The 13210-nt window shown below is 33.1% G+C and overlaps 1 protein-coding gene across 1 annotated transcript in view; it reads left to right on the top strand.

Moving 5' to 3' along the window:
- Positions 1-12907, top strand: part of LOC150079951 (proton-coupled zinc antiporter SLC30A1-like) — a 41829-nt gene extending 28922 nt beyond the window's left edge. The window contains exons 4-8 of the mRNA XM_090383288.1: positions 1476-1610; positions 2146-2325; positions 5719-5801; positions 9671-9853; positions 12716-12907. Coding sequence (XP_090239414.1) covers positions 1476-1610; positions 2146-2325; positions 5719-5801; positions 9671-9853; positions 12716-12907 — 773 coding nt within the window. The remainder of the gene's footprint in view (positions 1-1475; positions 1611-2145; positions 2326-5718; positions 5802-9670; positions 9854-12715) is intronic.
- The last annotated feature ends 303 nt before the right edge of the window (positions 12908-13210 follow it).

The following is a 13210-nucleotide window of genomic DNA, read 5'->3' as shown; positions in this document are numbered from 1 at the left end:
ACCTGTGAGTCATGTCTACTGTTAATTGGAAAGGCCAAACTCTCTCTTCCAACTGCCAACTAGTATATTTAGTTTAAAATGATTTATTCTTCACAGGCTAATAAGAACTGAAATGCATTTAACTGATTGCATCAGTCTAATTACTACCTTTACTGAAGTGCTAGTTTTCACATAACTCTGTTATAGCAACAATGAAAATGTAACTTTAGTAAAATACTGTAAACTACTACCATCAAAAATTTAAATATCTCTTTTGTTAATGCCACTGTTTTGGGATTATCACCAAGGAAATTTAGGCTATGAAGGATCTTAACACATTGCATGCCCTAAGGTTGATCAGTCTGTTTGATGGATGGAAGGAGTTAAAAAAAAAAACACAAACTTATAGACCTTATCTTGAGACTGGCAAACTTAGCCTACTTGAATGATGCCCCTTCATCAATGGGATTTCAGAGATGCACAACCTACTGTTATCAAACTCTTTCCACTGTCAGAAGGTATCAATCCATCTAAACTGTAAGTGCTCAGGGAGGCAGCTTATTCCAATGATCATCGACAATGTGCTGACAAAATCTAACCTTCCTGAGCTTCAAGTCCATTAGCTTTTTCTAATAATTTATATTTTTGTACCCCGGAACTCCTCTAAATGAGTGATAGGTGAAAAATACATTCAGTCATAGAAGGCTGCCATAAATAATGTAAGTTGTTAGTAAAAACAATGAGTGCATAAAATATAAAAATCCACAACACAAAACATTACCACAGTAACAAGAAACTAGCCTGCACCGTTGGTGTATTCTGAAAGTACACAGGATGCATTAATATACGACCCTGATGGTATATGCCTATATCAAACAAATTTTATGGGTGTTGTGTATAAAAAGAAATGTACTTTGGCAAATGCTTATCTGCTGAATTAGATTATGTAACTCAACCTCTCCTCAGCTATACTAAACACTATTTTTAGCTTTGAATTTGAAATGGGTGGAAACAATTGTTTTTGCAATGAGCAGCACACTTTCTCAGCTGATCCGGTCCCATCATCAGACCACAGTGATTTATTCCCATTGGTGATAGCAAGAACTTCTAAAGGACATTTCAAGTGGTGAGTGCGTTAGTCAGTCTTGGAGACAACACTGGTTTTTCATCCTGCAGAACAGGCAAATCAACCACATAGAATGTATATATATGAAGAGAGTTTTACTTTTGTAAGTACTACCAGATATTTTCTGATTTAATGACAATGTAGCATAAAATATGCACAGAATGCACACAATCCAGAAGCAATATTCCAATGCCTTTTGGCCTTATTTCTCCTCTTGCTTATGGAAACCAACTCACCTCCCACAACCTAATTTGCTATCAATCCAACAAAGTGTTGATAATATAATTATTATATGGAATTATGTTAAGATAGCAGTATCTGTTGCTAATAAATAACATTTTTAAATGTTATTCCCCCCACCCCATTCAAGGATATGCAAGACATCACAGTAAAAATCTGAATATTGAAGGAAATGATGTTTACGTGAACTTTCTCATCAAAGATGAAGAAGAGAATAAAACACCTGTGGAACCCAACATTTCAGACTTTGCTCCGTTTGAGAAAGGTATGTATCATATAAAGTGATTTTGTCAGTAATGCATTATCAAGAGTAGTCCCAATTCACTTAACCTTACAAATATTTAATAATAAAATTATAAACCTTTATCTATTTTAGTCTTCAAAATATTTAAAAAAACTTCTTTTAACAAAATTCTTAACTCCAGTGCTGGTCTTCACATAACAGAAAAAATTTCAGCTTGGGCTGACTTTGTCAACCACTTAAGCTATAGTACTTTAGTGAGCTCATATTGCCCTATGATGATTACTTTCTAAAGAGTCTTATATATAATAAACATAGTTTTTGTAATACTGAATATATTTTATACAAAATAACAGAATAATGATGTACAAATTTCTCCATTTGCAGGCAACTTCAGGAATGTAACTTTCATGAATGTCAAGGCTCTACTGTATTTAAAAACTTTACAATAATTTAAAATGAGAATTAAGTATTTGATTAAAAATAGTCCAATTAGTGTGTAAAGTTTATTATTAATGAAGAGCTGCCAAACTAAGTATAATTTTTATTTTAAAAATAGGCTTTTCTTTACCAGTAAAATACATAATTCTGAATGTGATTGAAGACAGTGCAAGCAGTGTATTCCTGATATTTTCTGCCTGCTTAATGTATTTATTGCAAGATAAACCAGGAAAATATATTGATCCAGTTCTAAGCTTACTATCTGTCATAGTTGTAATGGTGATCAGCTATCCTTTCTGTAAGTTACTTTTATTAATTTGTAATATATTCTAATGTATTTATTAATAATTTGTGTATTAAGTTCTATTAATTAGTACACCAAGAAACAACTTTGTCTATCCAATATTTCAGAGAACATGAAATATAAATAAAAATTTGGTTGATTCCTAATCCATCTATGAAGTTTATGGTTTTGGTTTGAGATGTTTTTGGTGACCAAGCAACTTATCTTGGCTGTGGTGACAATGATACAGTTCTTCTACAGTTTGAGTTGGAGTAGAGCACTGTCAGTGTTCTAGACTTTAAATCTGACAAATAATTTTGTTGGAGGAAGAGAGATACTAATGCTAAGGTTGGCTATTTATAGAGAGGTTGCAGAATTCTATACAAGAAAATGGATCTGCTTGTGGAAAATTTGTCCAGGCAAGTAGAACAGTGGACAGTGTGAGAGGGGCCCTTGTTTCTGGCCTCACACCTGCAGCATCATTGTGTTCAAATTATATTTAATATTTAATTTCTTGAAAGCACTGTTGGCAAGTATTCAGTGTGAAAGCATAATTCTGACAGTTCTTTCCAGTTTTGTTCTGGCAAAAGTCAGATTTCTATTAAGTGCCTTTCGTTTTCCAATTTCTAAAAGTATGCAGTGTGAAAGCACTGCATGCCGTCAACTCTTCCAATTTAGTTGGAAGTTTTCTGACATTTGTCTGTATCTTCTGGTTTTTATTTAGTTATTTTATTTTTGTAGCCAGTTACTATATCATTGAACGGAATAAAAAAGATAAAAATACATTAAAAAAAGCAAAGAACTTAAATATACAGTTTATTACATTTCAGGATGAAATGCATAATTTATGCATTTAAGTGCATGATATCCATTAATTCTGAAAAAAGGTCTGGGTACACTTTTGGAGAATGAAAGGCACTTAATAGAAATCTGACTTTTGCCAGTTACTTTTAGAATTTCTAAAAGTCATTAATTTCTTACTTAATTTCTAAAGTCCCCTTCAATTTTTTTTTTATGTGAACCCCAAACACGAGAGGTATTAGAACCTATAGTACTTAGTACCGTGCTTGGGTTAACTGAAGTTGGGTTGACTTGGGTGTAATTGAGGTTGAGTCAACTTCAACCAGTTAGCTAATCTCAGGTAGAGGGAGTAGAGTTTTTCCAGTGAATTATTCTGGAGTTTTCAGCCCACACAACATGCATATGAGCCCATGAACAGACACAGTTCTATAGACAAAATCTATTGACACTACAGACAAGATACAAGTAACAGGTTCCAATACCATTAAAATAATAATTTCAATCTTTAATTTTTGAATTTGTGACATGAATTGCTTTTAACAATCCTGTCATGTGCAACAAGGTTTTACAGTCATTTGAGTGAACGGTTTCTAAATGCTGATCCTTTCACAGAGAGGTGCATCAAATTTAAGGGAGCAATAAATAATGCCATCTCAATCTATAGAGTCCTCCAGAGTAATTTGAAGTAGACAACCATATTTTTCTTCAAGCCTCCATTTATACAAACTTTCTGGAAGCACGGAGAAACTTCCACATTCATGTCAGTAACATTTTTTATTCTTTCATTAATGCTAACTGAATAAAAATAAACTGTACAATAATATGCTATAATAAAGGTTTTTAATTTTTTTTTTTTGCATATTCAAAAAAAAAAAAAAAAAAAAAAAAATTGCATCAGTGGAACAAAACCTTTTTTCCATATATTTGGAAAATATGGAGCTTTTACTTTCATCTTCATGAATATGGAGCTTTCATAGTACTTTTTAAATAAATCTTGTGTACATGATATTTATTTATTTAAAATAAATGATATTTATTTTTACAATTTTTATTTAGTAACTTTTCCATAATATGAGGGCATGGCTATTAAATAATGAGACTGCATGCAGAGTCACTATACACCAAGCACTATCTGTGAAACAAGCCATGTTTCAACATTCTAATTCACTTTGAATTGAGGCGGGTTTTCATTGCCTCATGTTTCGGCAGTTTGTTGGAAAAATGACAGACAAAAGAATCAAACAATGAATCAGCCTCAAATTTTTAACAAAACTAAAGAAAACACCAACTGAAAGTTATGAGTTATGACAAGTTTATCGGAAATCTACTATGTCAAGAGCTCGTGTGTTTGAATGGCATAAAAGATTTTTTGAAGGAAGAGAGAGAGAGAGAATATGGAACAGGGTGAACAATCAGGATGGCTAGTATCCATGAAAACTGATGAGTATATGGACTGGGTAAGGACACTGATTAGAAGTGATGGTCGTTTAACAAAGAAACAGACAAATTTTAACTGAAAATGTATGCACAAGAAAAGTGTGCATGCCAAGATGGTGCCAAAAATTTAAAATAACAATCAAAGAATGAGAAGACTCCAAGTTTGTGAAGATGTTTTGAAAAAATTGAAGATCTACACTTTGAGTACTGTAATTACTTTCAATGAAACTTGGCTGTTCCAGCATGACCCAGAAACTAAAAGACAGTCAATGCAATGGAAGCCAAAACAATCCCCCAGAGCAAAAAAAGCAAGACTGCCAAATAAAAAATGAAAACATACTTAAAGAAATTATTATGCTTGAATGTGTCCCACAAAATTAGACTGTCAATCAAACATACCATTTTGAAGTTATGACAAGGCTGTTTGAAAAAATTCAAAGGAAGAGACCTGAATTGTGAAAGGATGGCTGGATGCTCCAGCACACAATGTACTGTCTGTTTGTCAGTTTCTGGCCAAAAAACAAATCCCTGTGTGTAAAGATGCACTCTACTCCCCAGACCTAGCCCTTTGTGACTTTTTCTTTTCCCTAAACTGAAAAATGTACTTAAGGGAATCCATTTTCAGTCTATTGAAGACATTTAGAAAGAAAAAAGAAAAAAAAGAAGAACACCAAAGTATTAAAGGGCTTACAGAAGATGACTTCCAGAAATGTTTCTGTGTTTGGAAGAAACATATGGAATAGTGTGCGCAAACCCAAGGCAACTAAAGGGGATAACTTGTAAGGTATGAAATATTTATTTTATTGCAACAGTCTCATTATTTAATAGCTACACCTTGCAGTAATAAAATGTTTCTTTATTATTATTATTATTAGCCATATGGTGCAAGGAAGCCTGAGGCTTATGCTGCACCGGCCAAGTTTGTAACAAGAAACTGGTAGTATCAAATGTCCCCACCATCACCCAAGTATTATTATTATTTTTTTTAAGTCACAATGAATACTGTGCATTTTCATAATGTGGTATTGCTAATGTGCTATAATATTATTTTCCAGAAATATAGTATTTAAAAAAAATCATTAAATTTTTTAAAAAATATGAAATACAAATTATGAAATAATGTCAAAAATATGAAATATGAAAAAATTCTAATACATTTCTTTTAAACAGTGAAAGAATCTGGACTGATTCTTCTACAAACAATTCCACGTCACATTAATGTGCCTCTACTAAAAAAGAAACTTCTTCAAAAGGTAAGATCTCATGATAGGTAGACATGAAAAAATGAACACAGAAACTGCTTGTGTTTCCATACAGATGTCTTGCAATTTGTATTTATAAATTAACTCAAACTATTTTTCTTTCCGTTCTGTCACTGTCCCATACTACTTCTTCTATCAAGCTTTCTAAATAGAATGGATGTGCTTGTGGTGTAGATGAATTCTTTGAAAATTCTCCATACTTAAACTATTCTGTCCTTGTTTGTTGGTTGGTTGTTGTTGTTGTTGTAGGGTTTTAGGTGCATTAGCAACTTAGGCCATATATAATATGCCTGTGAATTGTATGTGTTCTTTGGCCGATTTGCTGGATGAAAAAACCATGCTACCCTTGCCTCAGACTAACTAACTCAGCAACATTGTGAAAAAGGCTCATAAAAATTCTTGACCTGATTGATGGGATCTGAACTTGGGTCTTTTCCATCCAGTGTGGGGAGGATGGGGTGAAATATGATTAGTTTACTCACATGAATAACTGAAATGTCATTGAGATGAAAACTGCTACCTTTGTCCCCTTGAGATTTGATAGAGTGAGTCCAGCAATTCTGTGATCATCTTGATTGTGATACCAAGGGCAGGCAGAACTCGACAATCACTTCTCCATATCTCCTGTCATCAACCTTTCTCTTCATCTCCCCATATCTACCATTCCCCTCTCAATTTATCTAGCATAGTTTTTTTTTCAGTCGCCCTCTGTGCCTCTTCCCTCAACTTTTCCGCTCCATCATATCCTTCATCAACCCTTCACCTTGCAAAACATGTACCATCCAATTTCTCTTCTGTTTTCTGATTATTTCAGTCCAATGTTTCTTCTTAACCCACCCTTGCAGTTTCTTACTTTGTTGACCCATATTATCTTTTCTATTCTCCTCCATAACTACATCTCAAAACTTTACAAAGTTTTAATATCTTTCATTCTCAATACAGAGGATGCGGAAAGGTCAGGGAATGACCACCGCATATCCCTGGAACAACATGGCCTTAGTTGCTAACACTCCTAAAAACCAAAATAACAACAACAACAACCATTCTCAATGTCCATACCTCTGCTCTGAAAACACCACACTCTGTACAAACATCATACCAATTTTTTTCAAATTTCCCACATAATTATTTGCTTCTCAAATTTTTATCCATTGCTATTCTTATTCCTCTGCTGTTCTTTGCTTCTTTAATCATTATGTTTCCCAAATACCTACACTTGCTCACCTGTTCTATTTTCTCTTCTCTAATTTCAATTAACTCACACCTTTCTATTCTTTGTTTTCTGAATATTTACTCTCATTGCAAACTTATCAGCTTTTCTTTAGCTTATTTTTTTTTGTGAAGAATTGTATGTGTTCACAAAATGTATTTATTTTGTGAACACATACAATTTACAGGCATTATCTGCAATCCTTCTTCACCAGTGCCATCATCATCATCAGCCATTTTCAATCCACTGCAGGATGAAGGCCTCTCCAGCAACTTTCCAGTTCCTTCTGTTTTGAGCACTGGCCATCCATTTACTACTCAAAAACTCATGAATTTCATCTGTCCATCTCCGCCTTTGTCTTCCAGGTTTTCTTCTAGCTCCTCTTGGGTACCATTCTGTTATTTTCTTAGTCCATCTGTCATCATGTCTTCGAGCTATGTGTCCTGCCCAAGACCATTTTAGTTCTTTAGTTTTGATAAGACTGTCCTTTACTTGAGTTTGCTGCCTAATCCATGTGTTTCTCTTCTTATCTAACAGTCTGATTCCCAATATAATTCGTTCCATTCTTCGCTGTGTAGTTCTTAGCTTCTCTTCCATTCTTTTGGTGAGTGCCCAAGTTTCACTTCCATAAGTCATGGTGGGGAGTATACATTGATTCATTATTTTACGTTTCAGACAAACTGGGATATTGCTCTTCAGTACGTGACTATATTTCCTGAATGCTATCCATCCAAAATTTATTCTTCTCTTGACTTCCAGCCATTTATCATTATTACAGCTAATAACTTGTCCCAAATAAGTATATGACTCCACCTTTTCAATTACTGCTCCTTCAATCATTATTTCCCTTTCCGTGGCATACTTGTTCATCATTACTTTTGTTTTAGCCATATTCATCTTTAGTCCAAAATCCTTACTAACTGTGCATAACTGATTAAGATTTTCCTCTAATTCTTTGGGATCGTGGCTTATGACCACAATGTCATCTGCAAATCGTAAATGGTTTAGGTACTCTCCGTTCACATTGACTCCTTTCTGCGACCAGTCTAATCTTCTGAAAGCTTCCTCAAGGGCAGCAGTAAACAGCTTCGGAGATATTGTGTCTCCTTGTCGAACTCCTTTCTCGATTTTAAATTTCCTACTGTCTTTGTCTAGTCTAATAAAGGATGTAGCACTCTCACACCAGTGCCATATCAGCTACAAATCTAATATCAATGACTCTCAATAACCTTTCCCACCATCTTCACCCCATTCATTTCTCCTTTGTCCACACTTCCTCTAGCAAATGCCTCTTTAACTATTTCTTCTACATATATATTAAATGGTCAGGGAGGACAGACAATATCCTTTTCTCACACCTATTTCTATCTGTACACTTTCAGTCTGTCCTACCCTAACTATTACTTTTTGTCTTCAATATAATATACTAATTATTCTTCTTCCTTTTGATTGACTCCTATCTTTTTCAGTATATTCAGTAATTTAACCCAATCTACCTGATCAAAAGCCTTCCCCCAAATCTATGAAACATATACATACATCTTTGTTCGTTTTTCTGATATCTTTCTGTCAACATTCTCATTACACTTATTGGCCCTTGTTCCCCTCTATCTTTTTTATTTAATATTTTTAGCATTACCTTTGCTGCATGCAGCACCAAACTTATAGTTAAAAAATCTCTAATTTTAGAATGTTGCCACCTAGTATTAATAAGCTAATAGAGAGTACAATTTCAGAGTGCATGTGTTTTGTTTTGGTACGAAAGAAAGTATAAGGAGTTAGATCTGGCCAATACAGTGGATATTGTCAAATATTTATTTAGACTGGTGTCAACAGAAGCATTTGTTATGATGCAATAATTAATCTCCAGAAGCTATTTTTTCACATGGTTTCACAGCACATCTTCAAGTACTCACTGTAAAAACTTTTTTGTATAAAAATGCAGATTCATACTTTGGCTCAGGGAGTCAAATACTTGAGGCATGATCTCGCAGATGCCAAAAAAAAAAAAAAAAAAAAAAGTCCCTAATCAACAACTTGTTTTTTACATTCAAGCAGATCTGCTCATATAAGACCCTGAATGTATAATAATTTTTAACCAAGGGCAACATAGCTCTGGTCTCTTATTCCCCATATTTTACTGTTCTAGCTCATTTTAATTTATCCTTATTCTCAGAACTAAAATTTGGACTAAAAGGGTGGAAGTTCCATTATGTTTTAGATCTATAGAAAACCACACAAAAGGGGAGGAAGATTAACATTCACTTCCAATAGCAGCAGAAAAATCACAGGATTCATTGTGACAGCATTTTTTAAAATTTTATCTCAGAACGTTTTGATAATTTTGTTTTGTTCAAGAAGGTTTGGCCATGCAAGTTCAACCTTTCTCGAACCAGTCCTTGTAGAAGAGACATGTATAACTCCTCCATATGAAGAAATTGATTAGGTAAAGAGAATTAGATATGGGAAAAAAGTGGAGGGGGTTAGTTGGATCAATCAAAACAATGTATAAAATCTAATAATTCCAATGCTTTTACAGTAGGCAGAAAATTAAAATCTTATAATAAAGTAAAATAATACAAAAATAGTATTAAAGATGCTAACAGAAAAGCTGCCAATAAAATTATATTTATATAAACTATTTTGTTAGTTTCCAGGCATTCTTAATATTCATGATCTCCATGTATGGCGCCTGACCAGTTCCCAAGCAATAGCCACTGTTCATATAGTCTTTCAGTCACCCTCTACATATATAGAAGTATCAGATGAAGTGAAACATTTATTTCATAATGAAGGTATCACTCTTGTCACTATCCAGCCAGAATTTTATAAGGTATGCTTAAATATTAATTATTAAATTATCTTATATTCTATTTAGCTAAGAGAATTTTTGTTAATTATTACTACAGAATCTCTAGTTGTCTAAATGTAGTATTAATATTAACATAAAGGCAAACTAAAAAAGTCAGGTTTATTCAGCATCAGCTTTAAAAATGGGAAGGGGGGATAACCTGATTTCACCCAGATATTTGTCCATCTTTTCATTAAATTTACATGAGTATTCAAGTCTACAACTATCCTTCTCTAATCTTTGTGACACTATGAAAGAAATAAAGATATCTTCATTATTTAATTTATTTTCAAAGCCTTAAATACCCGAGTAAAGTTTCCAAGTAGATGTCTGGTCTTGAGGCTTGGCAATGCAAAAAAAAATTGAGGTCCCCTTTCTCTCTCTATTCAAATGTTTCTTTATATCCACAGTTAATCTTATTGTTATTTGCTGCACTTTTCCTTCCTAGGAGTTCCAAACTTGCATACAGTACTCAAGATTTGGCCTAATTAAGACTTTATGTAACGATTTTTGGATCAGTGTTGATCCACTGACTTATGTTATTCATTTTAGGACAAAGTTGACAACAGAAAAGTATAGTGAAATTCAAGCAGCTTCTCTTGAAATTTCCAAGACCTTATCGTGTTTGTCATAGAAGTCTTCTAAACAAACTTCCATCTTGTAAGCTGAAATTTTTTGCAAACGGGTATCCAGTTTTCTGAATGCTCATTGCAGGTGATGGCAGTTGGCTCTTTATCTTCTAAGATCTCTTTCTCTCTCGCTTTCTCTTGTATATCGGATGATACTATTCCACTGATTGGAAATCCCATTCATAGTTTTGCTGATGACAGTATACTATATTCCATCTTGCAATTTCAGAGACCATGCCCTGCGCAAATAGCTTTGGTTTTCTTTTCCACTCACAGCATTACTTTTCTTCTAAACAGTTATTGACTCTGTACAAATCTGAAATCTGCTCTACCATACAACACTGTTTCCACATCTTGAGTGTATGATGCCAAAATCTCTCTCAGGCTTATAGACACCATTAAAAAGAGGGCAGTCAAGTGAATTAATGATCATCTCTTTACAATGCCTGTCCACTCTCTGTCTCGCAGATGTTCTGTTTCTGCTCCATGCTTTTTCTCTAGTTGCACACGTTTTCTTTAGAACAGTGCCCACTTCCATGGGCACTGTTCTTCTGAACCAGCATCTGTAATTCTTCCACTCTCTTCCAAACCAGTCTGAAGATATGCTGCAAGCAGTCAACCTCCTCCTCATTTATCTCTTCTGCTTCTATTTTCTGAACCAACCTTCCTTTATATCTATTCCCAAAAATCACAATCCATAGAAAGTCTAATGTCAACAAGTATCTTCTGTCTTCTCAGCCTTCAACTCATGCATGCTACTAAGCAATATAGGTTCTAATATCTTTCGTGTTTCAGGTTTATATATATATATATATATATATATATATATATATTTATATATATTTTTTATTTTGATTGCTTAGATTACTTAAATTTTTCTGGTATCTATTTTCTATAGGGTATTAAGGTGTATAATGAACAGGAGATTTAGTTAGCGTTTTTAGTCTAACCTATTCCTGGGGGTCTGTAATGGTATTCAAATTATATAATATATGATGAATTTAGTTTTAATTATAATCATTTTAACATTAATTAATCATCATACAATACTAACTAACTAACATTCCCTCACCTGGTCATCTACCCGCTACTTCATCGGGGGCTTTGAGCTAATCGATAGCCAGTTTTAAAGGAATGTCTCATAATTACCCGTTTCTGTTATCTCCTTACCAGTTTTGCCTTAGCAGTGAGATTATTTTGCTCTTTAAGTCTATTTAATTAATTGAATATGGATATTTTTATTTCGATTTGTTTTTTAGTTTAATTTTAATTTTTGAAAGTATTTTTATCTTAACATTAATGCGGAAAAAAAAAAAAAAATTGGTGTAATGCGGAAAAAAAAAAATACGGGCTTTGTTTCCCCTCTACCAGTTTGCCGAATCCGATGTTAAGATAAAAATACTTTCAAAAATTAAAATTAAACTAAAAAACAAATTGAAATAAAAATATCCATATTCAATTAATTAAATAGACTTAAAGAGCAAAATAATCTCACTGCTAAGGCAAAACTGGTAAGGAGATAACAGAAACGGGTAATTATGAGACATTCCTTTAAAACTGGCTATCGATCCGCTCAAAGCCCCCGATGAAGTAGCGGGTAGATGACCAGGTGAGGGAATGTTAGTTAGTTAGTACTGTATGATGATTAATTAATGTTAAAATAATTATAATTAAAACTAAATTCATTATATATTATATAATTTGAATACCATTACAGACCCCCAGGAATAGGTTAGACTAAAAACGCTAACTAAATCTCCTGTTCATTATACACCTTAATACCCTATACAAAATAGATACCAGAAAAATTTAAGTAATCTAAGCAATCAAAATAAAAAATATATATCAAGCACGTATAATAGTCCAATTGCCACAGGGCAATGGCATTAACGTAGCAAGTGATAAATTAAAAATAATCAATTAGACATTAACAATAATAACACAAAATATATTTTTATATATATATATAGAATCAAATTACTAAAGCGTAGAACTGGGATATTATAAGATTATATTAACAAATCAGATTAATGCTATCTGAGATAGAACATTACATTCGTCGTTAAATATATGCATATATTTATGCATTTATTGGATTGCTTCGGGTATTTTAAACTACAGGACGTCTTCTACATTTCTACATTTTTACAATTTAACATTATTTCATTCCTGCACATATATATATATATATATTGTGATAACTTTGTTGTTCTAGGATCAAGATCAGCAACTCACAACAGAATGTATGTTGAAGTGCTCAGAGGATTACAACTGTGGAGCTTTAACTTGCTGTGGACCACTACTGCAAGCAGATCAAAAAGGTGGTGCTCCAAGACTTCGCCATTATGAACGGCATCTCATTTATATGCAGATGTCAAATAGCTGTGAAACTCAAGGCTGTCAATAAACATTTCAGAATTTTCCAATATTGAGAAAATATTGCTTTCTTTATTATTAAATATATTATAAAAAATTATAAAATGGAATGTAATGTAATTTTTCCCATTTTCTTTCATGTACATTCTATTACAATTTTTGGCAACCCTAATATAAACAGAAAATATTTTAATGGTTTCATTTATAATTTTAGAAAGTCTTGTAGCTAACCACTTCTTTGGCATACTTATTTTGTAGATTGAATCCACACAATTCAATCCAAAAAGATGTATACTAAGTCTTTTGGAGCCATCCACTATACAAAGTGACAGAT

The sequence above is a fragment of the Mastigoproctus giganteus genome, chromosome 10 (assembly GCF_048544385.1).
Source record: "Mastigoproctus giganteus isolate SK-2022 chromosome 10, ASM4854438v1, whole genome shotgun sequence".
NCBI lineage: Eukaryota > Metazoa > Arthropoda > Arachnida > Uropygi > Thelyphonidae > Mastigoproctus > Mastigoproctus giganteus.
The sequence above is the reverse complement of the archived record's forward strand: the minus strand, read 5'-3'. Positions and strand labels throughout refer to the sequence as shown.